This window comes from Triturus cristatus, chromosome 2_2, assembly GCF_964204655.1.
Source record: "Triturus cristatus chromosome 2_2, aTriCri1.1, whole genome shotgun sequence".
NCBI classification, from domain to species: Eukaryota; Metazoa; Chordata; class Amphibia; order Caudata; family Salamandridae; genus Triturus; species Triturus cristatus.
The window spans coordinates 923,803,098-923,828,050 of NC_140582.1; the positions used below are offsets into that span (position 1 = coordinate 923,803,098).

At 42.3% G+C, this 24,953-nt stretch overlaps 1 protein-coding gene across 1 annotated transcript in view; it reads right to left on the reverse strand.

The window, feature by feature from the left end:
* Nucleotides 1–3,707: 3,707 nt before the first annotated feature.
* The window catches only part of PI4K2B (phosphatidylinositol 4-kinase type 2 beta), a 337,341-nt gene continuing 316,095 nt past the window's right edge, over nucleotides 3,708–24,953 (reverse strand). Inside the window, exon 10 of the mRNA XM_085642320.1 lies at nucleotides 3,708–5,975. Coding sequence (XP_085498446.1) covers nucleotides 5,802–5,975 — 174 coding nt within the window. The 3' untranslated portion in view covers nucleotides 3,708–5,801. The remainder of the gene's footprint in view (nucleotides 5,976–24,953) is intronic.

The following is a 24,953-nucleotide window of genomic DNA, read 5'->3' on the forward strand; positions in this document are numbered from 1 at the left end:
TGAGCCTCAGCGGGGGGAGAAAAGCATAAGAAAAGGGCTCAAGCTTGGCCGGGCCGGAGGAGCTACGGGAGGAAGCGTCCGCTCACCCCGCCATCTTGGCCACGCCCCCTATTACAAGGAGTTTAAAGACATCCTGCTGCTGCCCTTTACCACCCTGTTGGGGGAGATGGGCGAGTGCTGGGAATTGCCGCCCTCCATGCAGGAGGCATTGCTAGCAACTCTCCTGAAACCGAACAAACCATCCAACGAGTGCTCATCGTACAGACCCCAATCACTACTCAACGTCGATACTAAACTATTCGCTAAAGTATTGGCTAAACGCTTAGCCCTGCTGGTACCACAACTAGTTGGGCCTGAACAAGCAGGGTTTGTGCCAAAACGTACTCCGACATACAACTTACGTACGGTGTTTAGGGCGATAAAACACCTTTGATTCCGTAGAATGGTCGTTCATGTCAGCAGTATTGCAGAGGATGGGCTTAGGAGAAATCTTTTTACAATTAGTGGTGGTATTATATCATGCCCCTACAGCCAGAATCAGATCTTGTGACTGCCCCGATTAGGATTTCCAAGGGCACTCGTCAGGGGTGCCCATTATCACCACTTCTATAGCCTTAGTAGCCTAAACGCTGGTCTGCGCCCTCAGAGAAAATCACAGGCATAGGAGGATTATGTTCCCGGGTTACGACCTGATTGTCACCACTTATGCTGATGACATACTCCTGTATATCAGAGACCCTGAGGTAAACTGTTGGCATGGTTGGAGAGGAGAGAACAAGGTGAGCGGTGGGTTCCCCCGGCTGACTCTGGGGGACGGGTCACGCATCACACATCCAAAGGACATTGCAAATGCATTTGCAGACCATCTGGAACGAATTTACACCCCATCCACCAAATACACAACAGAGGACTCTCGCCAACTCCTCGCGGACAGTGATATTCTAATACTGTCTGACAGCGATAGGGAAACACTAGAGGACGATTTGACAGTCCTCGAAATCTAACAAGCCATGACTAAGATTCCATCAGAAAAGGCGATGGGACCGAACGGGATGCCCATAGAATTCCTAAAATTAGCAGCCACGCAGGTGACGCCCCATTTGCGGGCCATGTTCGAAGAGAGTTATGAGAAGGGCCTCTTACCAGAGGACCAACGACTAGTATCCATTGTTGTGATCCGAAAGCTGGGGAAACCTGCAGACAACTGCAGCTCCTACCGCCCAATCTCCCTGATTAATGCGGAAGCAAAGATCTTAGTAAAAGTCCTAGCCCTACGACTGGTAAAGGTTATAACAGCGCTAGTTCCCCCATATCAATCTGGCTTTATGACTGGGAGGAATACGGCGCTCAACATCAGACGTCTCCACAATGTGCTAGCGCGCCGAGAATTCATCGAAGAAGGAGCAGTGGTCCTATCCCTAGACGCCTCGATGGCGTTTGATTCCATCGCATGGCCATATTTATTCGAAGTTTTGAAACATATGGGCTTTGGCCCCAAATTTATGGGCTGGGTGAGACTACTGTATACAGATATTCAGGGGCAGGTTAGAGTAAATAATTATACGTCCCAGACTTTTCCATTAAAAATAACTAGACAGGGCTGCCCTCTCTCCCCCCTAATCTTCTCACTGATGCTGGAGCCGCTGGCCTATTGGGTCAGATGAAACGTAATGGTGAGGGCTGATATGGGCGGAGGGACATGATAATAGAATATTGCTATATGCCGACGACATCTTGCTCTATCTTGCCTCCCCCTACAGATCCCTCCATGGGGTATTAGATAGATTTACGAACTTTGGGAAATACTCCGGTTATGCCATAAATGGGAGTAAATCGATACGGTTTATTCTCAAGGGCCAGGTTCCCAGACTCCCTATGGGCTGTACGGTGGAGGTCACCACGGAAGGCTTCCGCTACTTGGGGATCTTTGTAACCCCGGACCCTCACCTCTTCTATGATCGCAATCTCGCTGCCCCACCTGGCTCGGTTGCGTGCCGATGTAAAACACTGGCGATCTCTGCCCCTGTCGGGCCGAGCGGCCCTTTTCAAGATGCTAGCCCTACCTCGGTTCCTATATATCCTTCAAAATTGTCCACACAGGGTCCCAGATGCGTACCTCGGGAGTGGAGAGTGAAATCCGGACGCTGCTATGGGATGGGGGTTCCCCTCGTATAGCTATGAACAAGCTGACAAAAGGGTTGTACGATGGGGGCATCGCCCTCTCAGATATTCGCCTTTATTATTGGGCTTCACAGCTAGTGGTGGTGAATCATTGGATTTACCGGTCCCCGGTGGACCCGGCTTACATGCTTGACAAGTACCAAATGGGAAGAGCGGGATACCTGGAGGCATTGCACTCTATGGCCCGGAGGGGACAGTTTATAGGCCCCACGGCCCACACAGTGGCGATATGGCATCAGGCAAATTCCCGGTTAGGCTGGGCAAGGACCCTCACCAAAGCTACGCCATTATGGTGTACCCAGAGGCTGGGATTTCTGGGTCGCCATCCCGGGTTCGATAAGTGGGACATCATTGGGATCTCTACCGTGGGGGACCTGGTGAAGAGGGGTGCACTTCTCAAATTTGGAGACTTACAGAAGACATACGACTTGGCCCAAGGGGAGGTGTTTAGATACCTACAAATTAGACACGCCCTTACCACCGCCCTCCCTGACATGACAGATATCCCAGACTCCTCCCCCCGGAGGATAGGCTTCTCGACGGACCACTGCTCACCAAGGCCATATCGCTAACATATAAAAAAATTATGCAATAATCTACCTGATACATTCCACAAACTCTGGGGGAAATGGCAGCTCGACTTGGGGCCCATAGATGACGAGGACTGGCAGGCAGCACTGGGGGAGGCAGCCATAACCCTCCGGTACCGACTAATTCAACTAAAACTTTACATAGATCTTATCTGAATGGAATAACCCTGGCGAGGATAGGCTCCAGGACGAGTACACTCTGCCTGCGAGGCTGCCAACAAGACGCAACTTTTTATCACACGATATGGGTCTGCCCGGGAGTGAAGCCGCTGTGGGAAGGGGCCACGGGTCACATTCAGGACGCCCTGGGGAAGGAACTCACCCTCACGCCTCGGCTTGGTCTCCTGAATATATGGGAGCAAACCGATCCGAGAGACATCGAACAACAATTTACGACACTGGGCTACACCTTGGTTAAAAGGGAGATAGCGAGGAAATGGGGGGTGGCGGACAAGCCTTCACTCAGAGTGTGGGTCAGAGAATATGACAAATGCATGATAGCAGAAAAAGAGGTGTTCAAAGCGAGGGGGTGCCCTAAGAAATGGGACAAAAAGTGGGGCAAGTGGAATGCTTACCAAGGGAGACTCAAGTGTTTCCCCGTCAACAGAAATGGAACTGCAACGCACAGACAAGCGACGATTGAATGCACCCTGATTGTAAAGGAAACCTTTCCCTGATGATTTCTATGCATCATTAGACGTACCTGATATCATTCATAATTGTAAGTGACCTATTAATATTGAAACCAATAAACACAATTAAAAACAAAAATACAATATATTTTTGTTTTTAAATCCATATTCCATATACCAAATGAGTAACATGTCAAATCTGCACAAACCCTTAGGAGTACCAAGCCTGAACATGCTTCGACAACCAGACTACTTTAAGTGAAATAGCACATGAATTTATGAATAAGTCAAGTAAAGAACAATGTAGACAATTTTAGGTTTATTTTGTACATCAAATACTCAATTGCATGTTTTATTTTTAACTTGAATCCAAACACATTAAAAAGGCGATTGTTTTTTCCGCATTTCTGAATGGGAGCATAAGACGATTTGTCCATTAAGGCTTAAATACTTTGTATTTCAAAACATTGGCTACTTATACCAACCCCAAACTATGAACATTAAATGATGCCTACAGTTTCAACAGTTAACAAATTTTAGCCTGAAAGACGGACAGGCTTAATCGCATTTTTTAAACTGGTCTTTTTTTTTTCTTCAATGCTCAGTAACCCAAACCTTTTTTCAAGGATCACACGGCAAGTTAAGGGATTGTTTACATTGAAAGACCTTCACAGAACTACAAGCTAACTGGCTCCTCCTAAATAAAGCACAAGTGCGCAAACATTTTCATTAATAAGCCAATCAACGTATAGAAGGAGTAACGTTCAATTTTGAAGCAGTATGTGTAAGTGTGTAAACAATTGATAGAAACTTGACTTATGGGGACTTTTGTAGGAGAACGTCACTTAAAAATAACAAAACTGCTGTAACACCAAATGAAGTTACACCTTTTATGACAAAGAATTGGGACCATTTCAGTAAGATGTGAAATATTGACGTGCTAAAGGGGGCAAAAGGATGTGTCACAAATACTAGTCCTCTCAGAGATTAATCTAAGAAGGAACAGCAACGTACACCGTATTTCTCATTTATTCCTTAGCACGTCCACACCCTCTTTCCAAATACATTTTAGCTTGGTTTGAGATTATAATGCATTTAGACTCTTCTTCCATAAGCACGCATTGGAAAATACAACTCTTAACATTGAACGGTGGAACAAAATGAACATGCAGTATCCGAGCCAACAGGACTTAGTTATAGATGTATATATATTTTTCATAAAAAGTTACTATAGGCACTACACATTCCCCGTGCAAATAATGCTGAAATCAAAAGCATAAATTATTTCAAAGCTGTGTGGTATGCATTGGGATTTGCTGATCCTCAGAACGGTTGATCTCCATTTCTAGGCATCTGTATCAACAATTTGTGAAGAATACAGCAAGAAATCTGAGGCATCAGCACCTTGAAAATACCTCAGCACCTTGGAAATGCCTCTTTGAGGTAGTTCACAAAATAAACAGCAGTAAACCACAAAATCTACAGTCAATAGAAGGAAGTTAGGTATTCTAAAACCTATACGCCCACATTCCAAACATAAATCAAAAGGCAATTCAGTCTCACCATCCTAGGGTGCATTTGGAGTGATGATAACTTAGTTTATAGTCAACCATTTTCAAATTATTTTCTGAAAAAGGCAAGAACAGCGGAGCAACTACAAAGACATAATTCCCTTTAAACACATTTCATTACCATGAAGAAAACTAGATAACAAATTAATTGGAAAGTAATTATCTATAAAAGAATAATTTAATGCTTAAATAGACTAAGCTACATTTTTGGTCCCCAGTACAAAAGCTGAATGTGTAATCTAAATCTTAACATCTTGAACTACATACATATTTTCAAGTGTTCCATTTACTATCAAAAAATGAGCTGCTAGCTATAGCTAGTGGCTTTGTGAAACCATATTTACCTTCAAGACAATTGTGTCATTTCAAGATTTCCTTCATTAAGACAATATTCTGAAAAAAATTATCGTTTTATAGCACACATTAACAAGGAATGCCATAGAGACATTCTACTAGCATACAGTTCAATCCAAAAGTAATTATCTTTCCAGCATTGATTTGTAAACCATACACTTTGTTTAATTAACATTACCAACAATAAAATAAACAATTCAATTTATCATATAAAAATACATTTTAAACAAAGAATCTCCCCGTATTCCCCACCGTTTTCACGATTTTTGGACACAAAATGTAAACTTTTAATACATTCAAGATGCGACTCTTAAAACATCAAAAGATTTGAGGTTTTGGCAGTTGAAACCTAGCTCACCTTATCGCAGGTTATTGCAAGTTATTTATACAAAATTAAATTGAAGAAAAGTCATGACAAAATACATTTCTTTTATGTATGTACAGTGATTTTTTTGCCTTGTGTGCTTTCTTTACTACCACGAAGAAAAGAAAGGTTTTCTGCAATGAACAGTCTGGGTGAAAGCATTACTCAGATGAACAATACGTCCCTGACTTCCACTTTGGCTTCGCTCTACAACTACTCTGGGCATTTGGACCAGCTGAATAGGGCTTTTTGCATCTTTCAGCGCCTGGGTGAGATTCAAAATCTGTTAAAGAAAAAAAAGAAGGCATGGACTGCATTTAGGTTTTATGAATACATTTAAAATGTTTGTTTCAGTTTTTCTATATGCTAAACACATTCCAAATAAGACGTGAGCAATTTATATTGTAGACCACAAAGTTGAAATAGTAAAGGAGAGTTAAAAAAAAATAATCACATTAATACACTTAATTATTCAAAGAGTATGGCAGCAAGGCAAACCACATGCTTCTCCCCCAGCTACCGAAAGAACAGTATCAGAATAGAAAATAGTAAGGCATCAGGATTCACAAAGGTTCCATGGTTTGGAGATCGGGAAGGGAGCTTTTTATTGCTATATGCATTGGTAAACAGTTTACAGAAGTAAGAGCTGAGCAGTTTCTTGAGGAAGGGAGAAAATGGTCTGGAACTAGGAAGAGACCTGGAAGAGGTATAAGAGCTGTGGAGGTGAGAATTACGCAGTATTTTATACAGGAAGAGGAATTACGCAGGATTAACCTATAAGGATATCAGTGCAACCTACACATAAAATTCATACAAAGACCCTACTTGCTGTTTAGGGTTTTTCAACAACAGACAGTTTTTCTAAAAGTGACTTAAAAAGAAAGAAGAAAAAGTTGTCACCTGAAGAATGCATATTTGTATTTTTGCTGCATTGATTATGCAATTGTTTTAATGGGGTGAGCAAGCAAGTAGAATAATTCAATGTTTCATACAGTTCTGGATACTTTAAAATCTGTACTCTCTTCCAAACAAGTATACAATTTTCAAATTAATTACACATTATGGATCTTCTTCAAATCATCCTATTGTTTCTGCTTTTCTCCAAACATCTGTTCTGTTTTTCCCCATTAGATGACTTCTTTCACCACTTGGAACAAAAAAACCTGACGGAAACGTTAAAGCTAAGGTTTTTATACTAAGTTCTTTAGCTTATCTGACATTTCAATATGGTGACTCCATTATGTAATTCAGATCATACCCATGTCCCACCTCCACAAGACAACTAAAAAATCCAGATGTGTGGGCTGGATTCATGTATTGTCAATTGAAATGTAAAATTGCTTGATATCACTAGCGGTGTTGGTTATACCTTGTGTTTTATTTGACACTAAAGAACCAGGAGTGGATTGATCTTTTAGATTACAGAGCGGCGCAGAGTTGCAAGGAGGGATATTTACAGTGGACTAAGGCCTGTGATTTGTGGATCGTTTCAATGACCTTTGAAAGCTTTTTGGAAATGTAATTCTTGTTGGTCTATTTTTTTCTGGATTTCAAGTTTCTTGAAGGCTGCTTGAGTAGCAAGAATCAAGCAGGAGGAGATACGATCCTTACATGAGTGTCTTTAAAAGAACTGAAACATTCAGTAACAAAAGCCTAGTTATTTTACATTCCATATGTTTTAAGTTTGTGTTGTTTATCCTGCAACAAATCTCATAGAGGGTTTGACTTGATGCGGTATGCAACAAATGTTGCATATGAATATTGGGAAAATGTATTTTGAGTTTTGCAAGAGGTCTCAAAGGTAACAGATGTCCAATACAAAGTTGAAAAGCCCTACATCCCTAGAAATGGGTTTGATTTCTGGGCATTAAGTTATACCATAGATCATTTATCCTTTTTAGTTTAGGACAGTGGTTACATTCCTGTGGATGAGAGACCCGCAATTTGGGAGATATAGAATCAGATTATTCTGGTGGCTTGGCTTTGAGAATTATGTTTACTGCAGACAGATGGAAACCCAGAACTTACCTTGTGGAATCAGTAAGAATCAAACACATCTAAAGTAGGGTGTAAATCCCCCTCCTAACCCCCAAATACTGCCATCTCTATTTTATGTAACAATTCCTACTTCAATGCCCATGAGAAATGTCTGTGTTGGTCAATTTGGAATGAACATGTTTTTATGGTTGGCCAGCTGCTTCAAGTCAAGCTGAAATATGATAATGTTATGTTATTGCATTTTTGAGAGTGGGATTACTAATAAGATGTCTTGGCAGTGACAACTGCTGTAGTGTAAAAAACCATACACAAGCGGTTGAGTTTTAAGCATTTTTCTGAATGCTAAATGATTGCCTGTGAGGTGTAAATAGGAGTGGAAAGAATTACACAGCACAATCACAAAGTAGGAAAAGGAGCGTGCGCCTCATTTAAGCTTACAGATCTCAGGAAGACTCTGTAAGAAGGCTGTAGTTGAGGGTAAATTAAGAGCAGATAGAGAAATAGTGATCAAATCTCAAATAAAATTTGGACTTGACCCATAACTAGACACTTTTGTGGTATATACCGAGCTCTTTGAAATTGACCAATTTCTCAACTGGCATCCAACTTGTTTGTGAGAGACGAAGGGGGTTGGGAGCACACCGCTTCACCTCCCAGCACAGTTCACCACTTAGCATTATGGTAAATGCAATTCATGTTAAATGCTTACCTGAATATTTACTGGAGTATTTCTCCAAAGTTGGTGCAGGTTAGTGCTGTAAATCTCTAGACACTGGTTTCTGGATATCATCCGTCGTCAGCAGAGATAAAAACAAATTTAATCAGGGGTTGCTTGAGAAGGCTGTCATAATCCCTTCAGGTCTCAGTACCTCTCACTGTTGCTCAGGTGCAGCACCAAAGACTCGTCAGCTCAATGACTATGTACTGCATTTACCTGGATGCAAAGGGGCGAACTGTGCTGGGATGTGAGGAGGTGCTCCCAACCCCCATTCTGTTTAAAAGGCTCCCTTGAGGCAGCAATCTGACAAGCTTTGGAGATGCACCTGTGTGCCTGTGAGTGGTACTATGACCTAAGAGGAACTTGGCAGCATTTCCAGCAACCCCAGAGCACTTTTCTTTGCTCTCTAATACTGCTGCTCTCTACTGATGAAGGGCTCAACCCAGAAACGCGTGTCTAGTAATCTACAGCAATGTCTGCACCAACCTTGGTGAAAAACTCCAGCTAATTTTGAAGTAAGCATGAACTGTGTTCTGCATTTACCAGGATGCAAAGGGGTGAACTGTGCAGGGATGTGAGGCAGTGTGCTCCCAACCCCCATTCTAATTGTGAGAGATGATGTGAAAGAACAGGTTATGTACTTGTAATGCTAGTTCTGCATCATAGAAATCCTCGCCGAGGTAAAAAATGTAGAATAGTTCCTGCCAGTGGGGGAACCCTGGAACACTTCTGTCAAAACTTCTTTCAATTGAGGTGGACATTTTCAATTAAGTTAAATGTACATGCCACCTCCACATAAAAGAGCAGATCGCATTTACTGAAAATGTAATGCATTTTAAAACAAACAGTCCATTGTGTAGCTGAGAAATGTAGTTTCTCAAAATATGAAAACTTAAACATCCACTTTAGAGTAGAGAGAAAAAATGAAAGAAAAGGTGCATGCTATTATCTCCCACCCACCTTTCTACTGGCAGTTTGCCTCACATCTTTGGTTCTTTTGCAAAACTTTATAATAAGTATAATAAGACCTTTGAAAGAGACATTATCAACATTCGGGGTGGCAAGAGTTTTGTAAAAGACTTCAGTGAAGATTCCTACGATGTAGAACCAGGATTGCAAGTAACATTTTCTTCTACATCACAGGCTCCTCACTGATAGTCAAATGTAGATGAGATTAGCAATTTTATCCCTCAAAGAAAATTTCAATAACTAAAAGATCTAGCTAGTACAACTTTATTAACATTAAAGACAGAGTCAGGCAAAAAGGTTGTTCAAAACTAATTGACCAACTATAATTATCAACTTTGGTGTCTTTATCCGAACAATAATTTTTTGTGAAAGTATGGATTGGTTTCCATGAGACCGATTTACATGCATCCAATAAATGAATATTTCTCAACCGAACAGCAGTAGCCACCTTCCCCTTGTGGAATGAACTCTTGGTTTATCCGGAAAAGGACTGTTGTCTTGTTGATAAAACATTTCTAGATGGATAGTTTCATGTATTGTTTAGCAAACACCATTCCAGTAAGGAGGGGTCCATAATTAACAAAAAGTAGATTACTATTCCTCATATACTTTGTTCTAAATAGAATTTCTAGGCTCTTCTAATATCCAAATAATAGAGTGACTTTTCTATAAGAAACTGTCCGAAAATACCTTAGGTAAATTTGGGTACTTTAGGTTCCAAGTACATCTCTATATTTTGATGTAAAACTGTATGAGGCTCAATCGCAGATAGCATCACTGACCCTTCTAGCAGATGTAATCTCTTTCAAGAAGCCACTTTTCAAGTTGGATGCTGCAACAAGGCCTTAATCATAGGCTCAAAAGGGGAGCCAATAATTTAGAAAGAACCAGATTCAGTTCCCCCGGGGGAGAAAGCTTCCATTTGCGGAAATATCTTCAATACTTCCAAAAGGTCATTAATAACAAATAGTCAAGAAGGGCCCGATTTGGGCCCTTTCTGTAGGCTGTAATGACAGCTAGATGAAGTTTAATTGAAGAGTTCTGTAGCTTTAGTTTAGCCAAGTGTAGCAGCTTACATATTCTGGACAAGGAATTAGATTGTGTTTATTTTGTAAATGCCGCATCACAAATCTACTACATTTAAAATTATAGAACGTTCTAGTGGAAGGATGTTTGGCTTCTTTAAGTATGTGCATCAATTCTTGAGGTTAACATAGATAACCATAGTGTAAGACAACAGGTAAATTCAAAGATTGTAAGTTGTGTTGATGCATCTATATCTGCATCTCCGATAGTAGATAGGGGCAGCACAGCAGATCTTTCTGTGGTTTTATCACTAGATGTAGAAGTTTTGGAAACCACAGCAGTTTCAGCCATTCTGGAGCTATGAGATCATTAGGGCACTGAAGTGCTTCAGCTTCATGAGTACTGTCGAAACCATAGAGACTGGGTGCAGACGGAGGGAGTGATTAAAAACCGCACATTTCCTGGCCCAATATACACTTGATTCAAAGCTTGCCCAGTATTTTAGTAGCAACAATATGTATTCATGGAAAACCCTAGTCTTGGAAAATATCTTGCAAGACATGATTGTTTGGATCCTACTTGTGATTTTGTGGCAATTCTGAAGATCTGGAAGGTGTAAAGGTTGAATGGACAACTGTCTTGCAAAAAGCCAATGCATTATTGCTTGACCCTCCAGAAATACCATCCAGGTTGTCTTGTTCGTTTCAATCTGCAATCTGTCCGTAGGTATAGAAGGAAGGAAAGCTTTTAATGCTTTGGTTTCAAGAACATTTATATGATAGAGTGGTTTTCTATCTGACCACAATCAGAGATTCATCCATCACTATGGTATGAGAAAGTAGGTTCTGGTGGAAAGAAGTCTTTTAGGAGACTGTCTGACAACACCATTTGAGTGATTCTCTAGCTTGAAGGTCAGTGTCAATTGGTCTTCTCAACTGCCTTTGCATGAATTTTATTGATGGTCCTCGCACTGTTGAAGAGATGTTATGTAAAGACTGTTGGGCACTAGGAAAATGCAATAGGTCACTGCCCTCCTAGGGGACGGAGTTTCTAGAAGTAGAAGACACTTCAAAAAGAAAAAAAGTCTCTATTTTCCGAAGAAGACACATCCCCTTCCTTTATGTTTAAAGCCACCCCTAGATAGTTGAGAATCTGGAGTGGTGTTGTATTTGATATTTTGTTGTTTACATGTAGCCCGAGGTGGTGAAGTAAGTGAATGGTGAAGTCTTAGGCGAAACAGACTACTTCCAGTCAGCCTGCTTTAATGAGTAAAATGTTGAGGTATAGGTAAATGTAGATTTTCCTCTTGCAGAGGAAAGCTGCAACTACCGTCATAAATTTGAAAAAGGTTTACAATGCAGATTTTGGTCGGAAAGGAAGTACTCTATACTAGTAATGTTCTAGTTCCAGGCACTGAATCTAGAGTTCTCTGTGCATTTCTGTTACCGGGATATGATAACGAGTATCTTAAAAATCCATCAAACACATCCACTCATTGCAGTGAAAGTCCCCAAGGCTAAACTCCAACTTCAGCAAGCCAAGTTTCCATTTTCTCTATTTTCGCCTACTCATCAGCATGGCTGCCTTTCCTTTCGAGGAAATACTTTCTCCTGACTACTTGTAACTACAAGCTACTGCCTGTAAACAGGTATGCAGTGAGTTCATTCTCCCTAGGAAACTCTAAATTCAAGTTAAGCTACTCCGTGCTCTCATAGTAGGGAGCCTAGAAGTAGGCTATGATATTTCCACTATGGTAGAAATCTTCAAATGGTTTGTTGTTCACAAGCTTCATTGTGGTTTTAATAATATTTTGTGTGGTTATTCTGAATGTGCTTAGCAACAGGATGCCACTGTGAAAACGAACACTTAAAAACAAAGTGTCTTTTCTTAGTGCAGTACTTGTGTATGATATTGTAAAGAAGGAAATTGAGCTTTCAATTTACCACTGCGTCCCTGAACCATTGGTTTAAGGAGTGTTAGTAACCTAGAAAGATCGGACACCACATCAACTTTGTATAAAGTTAGGGCTACAACAATTTGTTTTTTCACATTCAATTGCTGGTGCATTGAACTAAGCTCATTTGTGATACCAATCGGTGTGAAAGCAAACCATGCCGAGCTAAGCCAGATTCTTAGTTTATGCAACAGCAGATACATTTTCTGCAAGGCCAACATTGGGAATGTTTGTTTCTGTATTCCTTTGTTGGTTTATTGAGAGTCTAGAATTGGAGGATATTCCTTCTTGAGACGTTTGTGTACTAAATTAAATCTCGAACAGATACCTTTCCCTCTTTGTGAAAAAAGAACTGGTTTTATTGTATATATTTTGACAGACGAAATCAACTTTCTCTATGTGTGCAGCTGGTGTTTAAATACACTTTTATGATACATTGATATGCCATCCAATTCATATCTCCACTTCCCATGCTTCCAAGGGAAGTGGAGATATGAATTGGATGGCATATGCTTCCATCGGAATTAGAGATATGAATTTGATGGCATATCCTTGTTTAATGATTTGAAATACCATTCTGTCTGGTGATATTTGGCTCCAATTTGTTAAATGTTTTGATATGCTCCGTCCCGCCAGAATGGTTAACAGAGGAAAGGAAGAGAGGTGCTTATTGCTTTGACTGGGATACGGCTTTTCCAGATGAGGAATGTTACTGCTTTTGCCGGCCTTTTCTTCTAAAAAGATGTCTTTGACATGGGGTTTGGAAAAGCTGCAGTGGACTACAAGTTTTTGCCAGTAAGACCACTGAAGGGGTTGTCTTTCTTGCTACCTATATTCATGATGGTGGTACTGGGATCTATAGTATCTCTACCATTCTTGCAGGCCAACCATTGGGAAATTTAGTGGTAATACTGAGTGGCCACCAAAGCCAAAGAGTCAATGTCTGCACTGATCACCTGATTCGACACTGGCTGCCACTCTGATGACTAAGAAATTTTACTTGCTTTCCCTTATTAAGTCCTCTGTAAAAGAAGATAAGGTTTCCCAAAGCGACCTTCGTACCTACCTTTGTCGAAAATCTATCCTTCAAGAGCACACACATTGGTGTCAAGGCATGTTTCCAGTGATTGTATGGAGTGCCTAGAGCTGGGGTGTTGTCTGTGTCAACTTTTCTCACTGAATCTTCATTCCTTGGAGTATTTTCTGGGAGAAATCAAGGGTACGCCTGTTGGGCTCTCAGCTCTTGCTAATGCTCTCAGGTCAATCCCTTGTGGGCCCTCAAGCACTGTTCTTGTAATTTTTTGTTAGAATTCACAACCCTACCACACACACAAACAGTGCCTTGAGACCCTCACTGGTGAGTAGCTGCGCTTTACAAGTCCCTAATTGATTGATTGAGAAAAGACAGACCGACATACACACAAACACACACAGGGCTGTGGCAGTCACTTCACAAATAGTGAAGGCATTAAAAATGGAACATCCTCACAAATGTTGATGGAAAGGATAATGTTACTTTCCCAGTAAGCATCTGTTCTTGGCATGTAGAGCTGTAGATTTACATGCTTTGCATACTCCAGTCATCTAGTGTTTGGTCCAGATGTTGGCAAGTTGTTTTTGTTCTTGAACAAGTCTTTCCAGTCATGAGGTACAGTGACTCCTCCTTTCGTGATAGTGCGCATGGTCATCAACTCCTTTGTTAGATTGTTTTCCCGCAAGAGGGTGAGAATGGAGTTAGTAAGTGTAGATTTGGATGTCCATGCGTATGTATGTAAATTGAGAAACTGCAACAACTACAGGAGACCAGGGAGGCAGGTGGGCGCATGTGAATCTACAGGTCTAAATGCCAAGAAGAGATGCCTATTGGGTAGGTAACATTATCCGTTCGAAGCATGTGAGCTGTAGATTACATGCGTTACATAGATTATACAACAGCGTGCCCCGAAGCAGTGACTAACCTGTAGTTATTATTATTATTATAGTTCTTTATTCGATTTGAGATAAATCATGAAAGCATTCACAATGTTAAAACAGAATTAAACATATCAAAATTTCTTCCCTATATCGATATCTCCACTAACATTATAGTCCACCTCCTAGATTAAAAGCTCTAAAAACTCTAGAAACACTGTAAAAATTATCAACGATCAGAAGTGACAACACACTCAATTCTAATTATTATAAATCCCTCTTGAGGTTCTTAATTTAAATGCAATCCTTAAAAAATTTACAACACGTTGGAGGGTAAGAACTTCTGACGACATTTTTAGAAATAACAAGGCAACACAGATCTGCTTAATGCCAGTATTCCTGAGTAAAGTCTTTAAAAACCTTCTCCTTGGATAAGTATAATATGAGCAGATAAAAAGAAAATGTGAGGTATCCTGTGGAGACAGGTCGTCTCTTCTACATTTCTCAAAACCCCCTGGAGATCCCAGGATTTGGTCTATCAGATTTAATCTTAAACTAGTTATTAAAAACCTCTCATGAGAACTGGTCAGAAGGATTAAAATAAGGTGCTATAGTCGGGGTAGACTTCACTAGAATATAATTTCTGACAGACTCCTTTCCTAATTCGGTAGTCTCCCGTTGAGACTGACTAAACTTTAAATACAGTGTTTTAATGTCCATCTTGTCTTTCTGGCTTATAGTCTCTATATCGGAAAACAGGGCTGAGCGACCCAAGTTATGAAAACCATCTCTCACATATTTTAACCAATGGATTTTCATAGCATGGTCCAGCGTGAGGCAATCCTGGACCACCATCCTAGTCAGTCCAAGCTCTTCACTTAGCCAAATTTTCAACCAGAAGGCTAGGGGTTTAACTGCTATGGTATCCGAGATGTACCCGGCCCCCAGTTCTTCGTGCGCTATAAAGGCAGGGGTGCTGCTCGGTATCCTTAACAAGCGCCTCGTATATTCATTTTCCTCTCTTTGTAGATTGTTAAGCTTTACAAATCCCCAGACCTCACTTCCGTACAAAACCTTGGCACAGCAGATTGAATTATGCAATTTTAAAATCACGTCCGGGGTCCAAAACCCTAGTCTTTGGCCATAGTTCATAATTACACCTGTAGATTTAATCAGGGACAGGGCTTTATTATCGAGTAGATGCTTGAAGTTTAATCGGCCGTCGAATATTATACCTAAATAGGAAAATGCTGGAACTTTACCCAGTAAGTGTGTCCCAATAGAAAAATTGTACGATTTCCCTTTGTTGTTCCCCATTTCCATCACATATGATTTTGTGAGGTTCGGGGACACATCCAGACTCTCCATAAACCTCACAAAGCCATCGATTAGCAACTGCAACCCATGGGGGGTATGAGCTAGTAACACCGCGTCGTCTGCATAAAGCAGAACAGGAACTGCTCTTTCCCCTATCCTCGGCACGTCTGTCTTAATATCGCGCAGGGCGGCATCCAACCCGTTGATATACAACGTAAACAAGAAAGGTGCCAATATGCACCCCTGCCTGACCCCGCTGGAGCATACAAATTTATCTGTAATATCCCCCTCCTGAGTGTACCTTACCGCGGCGGAGGTATTATGACTGCAGGAGGTTAATTATAGCTATATCTACACCCTGACTGGCCATCAGGGACCACAGTTTTCTCCGGTTCACGCGGTCAAATGCCGCTGTGAGGTCCATAAACGCTAGATAGAAGACCCCCTCCTTCGCTAATGTATATTTGGCCGTGATGAGGTAAAGACTCAAACATTGCGCTACCGTGGATTTACCGGGGCGGAACCCATATTGAACGTCAGTAATTATATTAGTGGATTCAGCCCAGTCCATCAGCCTATTTAAAATCACCCGACCCAAAACCTTTGCTGATACATCAATCAGATATTGGGCGGTAATATTGCGGATTGTCACTGTCCCCTTTCTTAAAAATGGGCACAATGATTGCAGACCACCATGAGCATGGCATAGAGGAACTTATTGCTGCATTTAGCACCCTTGTCAGTAGGGGCTCCCATACCTCTGGATTGCATTTATAGAGGTGAGGCGGGATCCCGTCTGGTCCTGGAGCCTTATGTCTAGTAAGGCCATCTATTCCCGCCCTTACTTCTGCTAAAGAAAAAGAGACCGGTTCACTGCTGGCTAAACAAACTGTTGGTTGCGGTTCCTCCTGTGTGTCTATGGAATGGTTATACAGGCCTTGAAAATACTGCCTCCAATGTTCAGGGAGAATATTCGCACTTAGCCCAGATTTATTCGGGTCTGAGAAACAAGGGCTGTTGATGGTCCTCCAGAACCGTGCGGAGTCCTTAAACTGGGCTGCATCCACAAGCTCCTCCCATGCTAAACACTGCAACTGGCCTTTGCGATTTTTTACCGCTTGCTTATAGGATGCTCGACATGCGTGCACCCATTCCCTGTCCCTAGGCTTCTGCTTGAGTGCCCCCTTCAGTTTCCTCAGGGCCAGCGAACAGTGACTGTCAAACCACAGCGGACTGTCCGTTATGCGTCTCGATGTGGTTGACTTCAACATGTTACTAACCCTTGTTGCGTTATTAAAAAAAGCCTCCATCAGATCTGCCCCTTTTACCTCCAGGTTTAAGCATTCACTAAAGTCTTTAGCCCAATTTTGAAATAAAACGGCGTTAAATTCAGCTGCGTCTACCTGGGCCCATCTAAGCCTCCTACCCTGGTCCACAGGTCTCAGTCTGTCTCTCTCCATCTGACTGCCCCGTGATGGCTTATGACACTGAATTTCTAATGTCAGAGGATTGTGATCACTAAACGCACTATGTTCAATAGTGAATTTTATTATACTACTGTCTAATGTGTGGGATATAAATATGTAATCAATCACCGAGTGGCACCCTCTGCCTTTATATGTAGGGAGTGCAACATGACCAACCTTGTTAGTGGTCATATCCATGGTGTGAGTTAACCCAAAAGCGTATAAAATACTTGTTAGCACCTTTCCCGTTTACGTGTGTTCCACATGTGGACCTTTAGTAAGGGGACATGCTAGCCAATCGCCCTTAGCCACCTTTAGATGTGGGCACATATGCCAGTTAAAGTCGCCCACTAGGATCATTTGCAAGGTAGCACTTCGATTTGTTGTGTTATGCTCCAACCAGCTATTTAACTCTGCTAGACTGTTTGGGCCCTGAGCAACTGACTGGGTGGCATTGTAAAATTTTTATTAAGGTGACCCTAAGTCCTTTCGATCTAAAGGACAACCCTTGTATATTCTTGGAGTCACACGCCAGCTCATTTCAGCTGCCGCGTAACTTCAGGGCAACGAACACTAACAAGCCCCCTATTGCCCGCCCTGCTCTTGCTTTAACCGCCGGGCGAAAGAGGGATTTATACCCTTCTATAAAAGAATTATTCTCCGTTGCCCAAGTTTCCTGTAGGCATATTATATCAACGCCCTTTACAAATGTAAGCCATTGGGGCACCCCAAGCTTGCTTGCCAACCCGGCTATGTTCCAGGAAATGATCTTTATATGACCGGGACCAGTGTCCACCTCTGATTCAGGGGGACCACTATCTTTGCTACCAAGATCAACTAGGCCCAACCTCATCTGGTCTGTCTCGTGCAGGTCCCTACGGACCCTATGTGGGACTTCTGTTGGCTATACACGCGAGTCCCTAATCATGGATAGGGGTATAGGGGTTTCAGGGAGACTATCCTCACACTTACTGGCCGTCAGTCAGTCTAAATCATTTAAATCCCCTAATGGTGTAAAAGCGTTAGATAGCTCCATTGTCCCTCCCCAAGGGTTCCCGCTTGTGCCTTGTGTGTTACTATCCCTTGCATTAACACCGGTAGATCCTAGCACTGGTCTATAAAAGAACCCTTATGGCATGGGTTTGATGTTGGTCCCTAAATCTAGCTGTGTTTGATAGAATCCCGTGCACCAACCCTGGGTATCTAAGGGTGACAATTAAACAATCCCCTCTATAAGCTTTTTGAGACCTACCTATCCATGAGACCCTGCGGACCATGAGAATATGCTGGTCATCTTCCCTATGGAATCTCGCGAATTTGCACAGCCAGTGAGCCACCTTGTTAATTAGCTGCTCGGTGGTCTCTTCGTGCTTAAGTGTGTAAACTGGCACACCTGTTAGAACCACAGTGTATGGAGTACAGGCTGGGGGAGATTAATAACTTGGAGTGCTTCCCTCTGGTTGTTCTCTGGAGGCCCCTGTCTATTCGGTTGTCGGTAATTTACAGTAGCCCTGTTTTCTATAGTTAACTCTAAATTAGGAGGGTGTGACTCCGTCCCTCTTCTGTCTGCAACTTGAGTGATCGGGAGATCTGTTATGTCTTTATCATTCCCCCTCTGTATGGCCCCCTCCCCGTGAACAATCAGTGCACTTGTGTCCCCCTGCACCCTGCCTTTCCTTGTACGTTTTAGATCTATTGTGTAATCCAAAGCCCTGGAGTATGGGGATGTCGGGAATAGCTGGTTCTGTTCTCACCTGTTGGATTGAAAGACTTCCCCCCCCTCCCTCCTTCCCCCCTCCCCCCCTTTCCCTCCGTGTGTGAATCTTTTCTAGATTGAACCTGTAGTTGTTTGAAACAGTGCTTGGCCTACATTAGATTGTTGCCGCGCTAACACACTTACACAGTAGTGTTTAGTAAATGTGTGCGGTGTAGACCATGTAGCTGCTTTACCTATGTCCGCTAGAGAAATGTTGCCTAAAAAGGCCATAGTAGCCCCTATCTTGCATGTAGAATGCACTCTAAGGGGTATGGATAAAGTTATTTTGGCTTTAGCATATTTGAATGCATTTAACAATCCATCTTGAAATGCCAGAATTTAGAGATGGGGCTGCCTTTGTGAGGGGGCGCGAATGCATCAAATAGCTGTAATACAGTAAAGCCCTTCTAACATCTAGTGTGTGGAGATCTCTTTATGCCACTGAATCAGGTTGAGGAAAAAACAATGGTAACTCAACTGATTGGTTTCTATGAAAAGCAGAAACCACTTTGGGAAGGAATACTGGATTGGTGTGAAGAACAACTCTATCCTTATGGGGTTGAAAGAAAGGTTCTTCCAGGGTTAAAGCCTGTAGCTCACCAACTCTCCTCAGTGAAGTGACAGCAATGAGGAAAGCAACTTTCCAAGAGAGGAACTGTAGAGGACATTTATGTAAGGGTTCAAAGGGATGTGGACACAAGTCTTGTAAGGACAGTATTAAGATTCCACGCGGGTGCAGGTGGAACCTTTAGTGGTATTACTCTCTTTAAACCTTCCATAAAAGCTTGGATTACTGGAATTTTCAAAAGAGATAAATGTTGTCTGCAAATAAGCAGCTACCGCTGCAAGTTGTAAACGAATAGATGTGTAAGCTAACCCTGTTTGCTGTAAATGCAACAGGTAACATACAATATTCTGTATAGAAGTGTCTAGAGAATTGATCTTATTATTACAGTAGATAACAAATCTTTTCCATTTTGCTGCATAGCAAGCCCTGGTAGTAGTCCTTGCGTCTTTTAAACTAATCATACATTGTGGTGGTAAATTTAAATAACCAAACTATGACTTCAGGAGCCAAACGCTAGGTAGAGCTCCTTGGGATTTGGATGTCCGATTTCTCCATGGCACTGAGTGAGGAGACTGGAGGTGAGATGTAGTTTTTGATGTGGAACCACTGACAAGCCCATGTGGGGGCTACTAGAATCAGTATAAGGGATGTTTGTCTGAGCTTCCGAACCAGCAATTGAAATAGTGGGAGAGGCGGAAAAGCATAGGCAAATATACGTGACCAATTCATCCATAGGCCCTTGGATAGGGGGTGTGGGAACCTGGATGCAAAGTTTGGGCATTTTGCGTTGTGTACTGTGGCAAACAGATCAATATGTGGAAATGCCCTGTGTTGGACGTAAGGAAGAAGAACTTGGAGATTAAGTTCCTACTCATGAACTTGCTGCCTTTGTCTGCTGAGGAGGTCGGCAATCTAATAGTTTACTTCTGCAAGGTGTTCTTCTAGGAGATGCATGTAGTGATGAATTGCCCAGTTCAAAATGTTTTGTGAGAGGCGTGACATTTGGAGAGATTGTGTTCCTCCTTGTTTTTGTATATAGTACATTGCTGTCATGTTGTCTGTGCGGACTAGGACAGCTTTGCTTGGAAGGTGAGCATGAACAGCTTGGAGTGCTAGGAACACGGATAGAAGATCCAGGTAGTGGATGTAGAGACTTTTGAGATTGTCGCTCCACAGACCCTCGATTGTGTAATGTTGAAGATGGGCACCCCAACCTGTGAGAGACGAGTCTGCTGTTAGCACAGTCTGTTGAATAGGGTCTATGATACGTTTAATGAGTTCCACCACTGCAGAGAGCAATGGGCGTGGCCGCTTACCAACACTAGATCAGTTAATCGACCCTGTGACTGATTCCACACACTTGCTAGACATTCTTGTAGAGGACGCATGTGAAGCTTTGCAAGAGGCACGAATGCGATGCAAATGCCATAATTCCCAGCAGTTGTAGGACTACTCTGGCTGGTAATGTTTGATTGGGCTGAAACATCAGTACTAAAGACTGAATCTTGTGAGAGGCTAGAGCTTTTAGAGTGTGAATAGTAGCTCCTAGACAAGACTGCATCTGTGCAGGACACAGGTAAGACTTTTGTGCATTGATGGTGAAGCACAATTGATTAAGTAGGTATTTTGTTATCTGAGTGTGTTGGAGACAGGTCTGGTAAGAGCTGGCTTTGATGAGCCAGTTGTCTAGGTAGGGGGAGGACATGATTACATTGTCTTCTGGGATGAACAACTGCTAGACAAATGATAAATACTCTGGGAGCAGTGGTGACTCCAAACGGAAGTACTTTGAACTGGTAATGCCTGCCATCTATCACAAATCTGAGGTATTTGCGTTGAGCTAGATGAATTTGAATGTGAAAGTATCCGTCTTTTAAGTCTAGAAGAGACATAAAATCGCCTTGCTGTAAAAGAGGAAGTACCTGTTGAAGGGTCACCATGTGAAAGTGCTATGACAGTATGTATTGGTTCAACTCTCTCAGATCTGGAATAGGTTTTAGTGAGCCGTCCTTTTGGGGGATCAGCAGGTAAAGAGAATAGACCCCTGACCCTTGGTACTGAGGGGGACTGGTTCTATGGCTCCTTTCAGTAAGAGATTGCACCTTTTCTTGGAGCAATAAAATAAAACAAGCTTGAAAAATAACTAGATTTAGGGATCAGTACTGAAATGTGGGACAACACTGCCAAGAACATTTCAAAGATAAGCCCCTAATCAACAAGTTGCTTACCTTCAGAAACTCTTTCTGGTGGATAGTCTAACCAACGAGTCCTCACCTTCAGAAGAGTGTCCATGTGCCACAGAGGATCTGGGTATTTTCACAGCAATTGCTCTTGCATGCCGCAAACTGCCGCTATGTGGCTCCGCTTTGGCCTCATTCCACTCCGAAAGAGATAGAGCAGAGTTGCATATAAGCGAGAGCCTGGGTGTCGATGTCAGTTTGTTGCTTAATTCTTTCTGCGCACTCCGTCACAGTTCATTAACAATTTTAGGTACCAGTGTGAAGATCGACAATTTGAAAACTTTTTAGATAGTAAAAAGGAGGCCACTCCACAAAATGGGAAGGTGGGAGCACGGTAAAGAATCTGTGATGGGACCGATTACCCACCAGAAAGAGCCTTACTGAAGTTAAGTAACTTGTTCTTCTGATTTAAACTTCTAAACAAAACTTCCTCACCTTTCGAATAGATATCAAAACAGTACTTTCCCAAGGTGGGGGTCTGTAGAGTGAGCATGACCAAAAAGTCATGCAGTACCAAATGGCTGAAAAGCTCTTTCTGCAGGACTGGTCCGTCAAAGCAGTATTGTAACACGGTGTGGCCTGACCTATATCAAGAAAAGGTACTCTCTGTGCCAGTGCAGTGGTAGCAGCCTCGGACCTGGTGGAATGTACCCACAGGCCTTTTGGAGGCTGATTCCTGGCCTATGTGTAGCAAATTTTAATGCAGTGGACGATCCATCTTTGTCTCAAACGATTTACCTTTCTTTTCCCCAACCGAACTGCACAAAAAGCTGATCGTCCACACAATGGTCTTTGGTGTGATTAACATAAAAGCTTATTTCTCTTTCTTAATCCATCCAATGAAGTCTCTCCTCTTTTGAGGGGGTGAGGCGAAGCAAAGACCATTGGTAGGATGCTGGATTGCCCAGGTGGAAAGGACTCACGACCATTGGAAAAAATGTTGCCCTGCTCCTCAACAGCAATTTGTCGGGGAAAAAGGTGGTGCAGGGCTCCTGAACTGAGGGAGAGTGGTGCTCACTTATGCAACCAGCTGAAGTGATCGCAATGAGGAAGACTGCTTTGAAATTCAGAACACGCAACAAACAACTGATCATTGGCACAAAAGGGGGTCACTTGAGGAACGTCAAGACCAGATTAAGTTTCCACTGTGGCATCACTAACAGTTTGGGAGGAAACATGAATGTCAAACCGGTTATAAACCACATCACAAAGGTAAACTATAAAAGGGCGATTGGTACGGCAAATGTAAAAAGGCTGAAAAGGCCAAATAATAACCTTTAATAGAGCTCATTGTAAGACCTTGCTGGGACAAATATAAACTAAATATCCAACAACTGGGCTTGTAAGAGGTCTGTGTTGCGGAGTCCACACCAGACCACAAATTTTTCCCACCGCCTGGTATAAATGGACCTTGTAGACGGATGCCTGGCAGAGAGGATACCGACAATTTCAGGTGGCAGATCGAATGAATTTAACTGTCATTGATCAATCTCCATGCATAGAAAAGTAGATTTTGCAGGTTTGGGTGCTAAACTGTGCCCTGCTACTGCAACAAAATCCTCACAAAGTTGTAGCTTGTTAAGAGAATTTATGCTCATGCCCAGACGTTCCGAGTAGCACACACTTGGCTACACTAGGAAGACTTGGGCTGGTTGTTCCTGATCTTCAGCATTCTGGGAAGCAGTGGCAGGTATGGAAAGGTGTACAGGAGCCCAGTGCTCCATTCTAGCTTCAATGTTTCTCCTAGAGAGACCTTTCTTGAGAACTCTAAAGCGCAGAAATTTTGACACTGCATGGACAATGGTGGTGAAAAGATAAAACCACAGTTCTCGTCACTGTTGGAAGATGCCCTGGGCCACCTTGTGATACAACCGCCATTCGTGATCCGCCAGGCATCACCAGCTGAGCTCACCTGTCCTGGCGTGAAAGATTCCACCTGGTGGTTCATGGACAGAGAGAAGTCTAGATGCTCCAGCCAGCTTCAGTCTTAGCGACCCTTGAAACACAACCTCACTCTGCCCTAGCTTTGTTGTGACAGAAGAAAGGCCCTGAAATGCACCGTGACCAGAGCAGCTCTTTTGGTTGTTAGTGATGCAATTCTGAATATGCACCTCCATCTGGTACGTTGCACAAGGGCACTTGAGCGAGGATTTTCTTCACTGTTCCTCCATATTAGGAATACATATTGTTAAGTTGGCTCACATGATGTTCAACAATGTCTCAGTTCCTAAAGGCTTAAACTATTTTCAAAAAAACTTTGGCTAATAAAAGCTATGATATTCAAATTTATGCTTCATAAACATTGGAAATCAACAATGTCTGTAGACATTTGTCTACTGCATCAGTAGCAAATCTGGAAAAGAAATGTTATTGCCTCGAAGGCAAGCATGATGTTCTTAAAAGTGTGATGTAAGTTACTGGTCCTGCTCATTACTTTCCTCATGCTTAGCATTCATAAGAATTGCAAATCCATATGTTAGTGTTAGGTATAGCTTTATTTACATTAATATATGCCCCACCCTTTGTGTCAGGTTAATGTTCTTATTTGTGCAACAGCCAATTATTTTTCTTATGGTGTACACAGTGTTTTTCCACCATTTGTTGGTACCCTGATCTCTTGATTTGTTGCAATAAAGTTTTACTCTTAATAAGATTTGGTTGAACTCAAAACATCATGAAGGTCTAAAATATTAGCACAATACGACTCCCAGTAGAAATACTGGTTATGTGGTAGATTTACAGAAGGTGCAAATAGTTTGTAGAGCAAACAAGCCTGGTGGGTTAATGTCACACTACCTTAAGTCTAAAAAGACATTAATTCAACACCAAAATCAAAATGAAATAACATGGTATATTTTTTCAGTGAGACAGTTATTGTTGAGACCCTTACTATTTCCTTTCCTCTTTTAAAGTAAGGGGAAACTTACAAGCATGCATCACTATCTGCAAAAAGAAATGGCAGAACATTACTAGAAGAACAAGTTTCTTACCTTGGGTAAAGTCTTATCTGGAAGAGACTATCTAGCCACAGATTCCTTACCCTAGAATCATCTCCAGGCATCAGACTGGATCTGGAATTTTTTTGTGAGCAGCACCATGAGTGCCGGTAGGTGGTGTCGATCGGCTCTGCTTGGTGTCGTTATCGCCGGAAAGGACGCTTGCGGTGCCTGTATAGGCACCACCCAGGCGCACTGACATCAGTTATGCTTCGCGACTTTCAATGCCAGAAGTACGGGGGCCTGAAGTACACTGACCACTGGTGTGGAAAGCCAGGGCCCTGAAAGGGGAATGCCCAGTCCCTAGAAATTAGTTTGCAGTGCAGGGCGATAGCGACTACA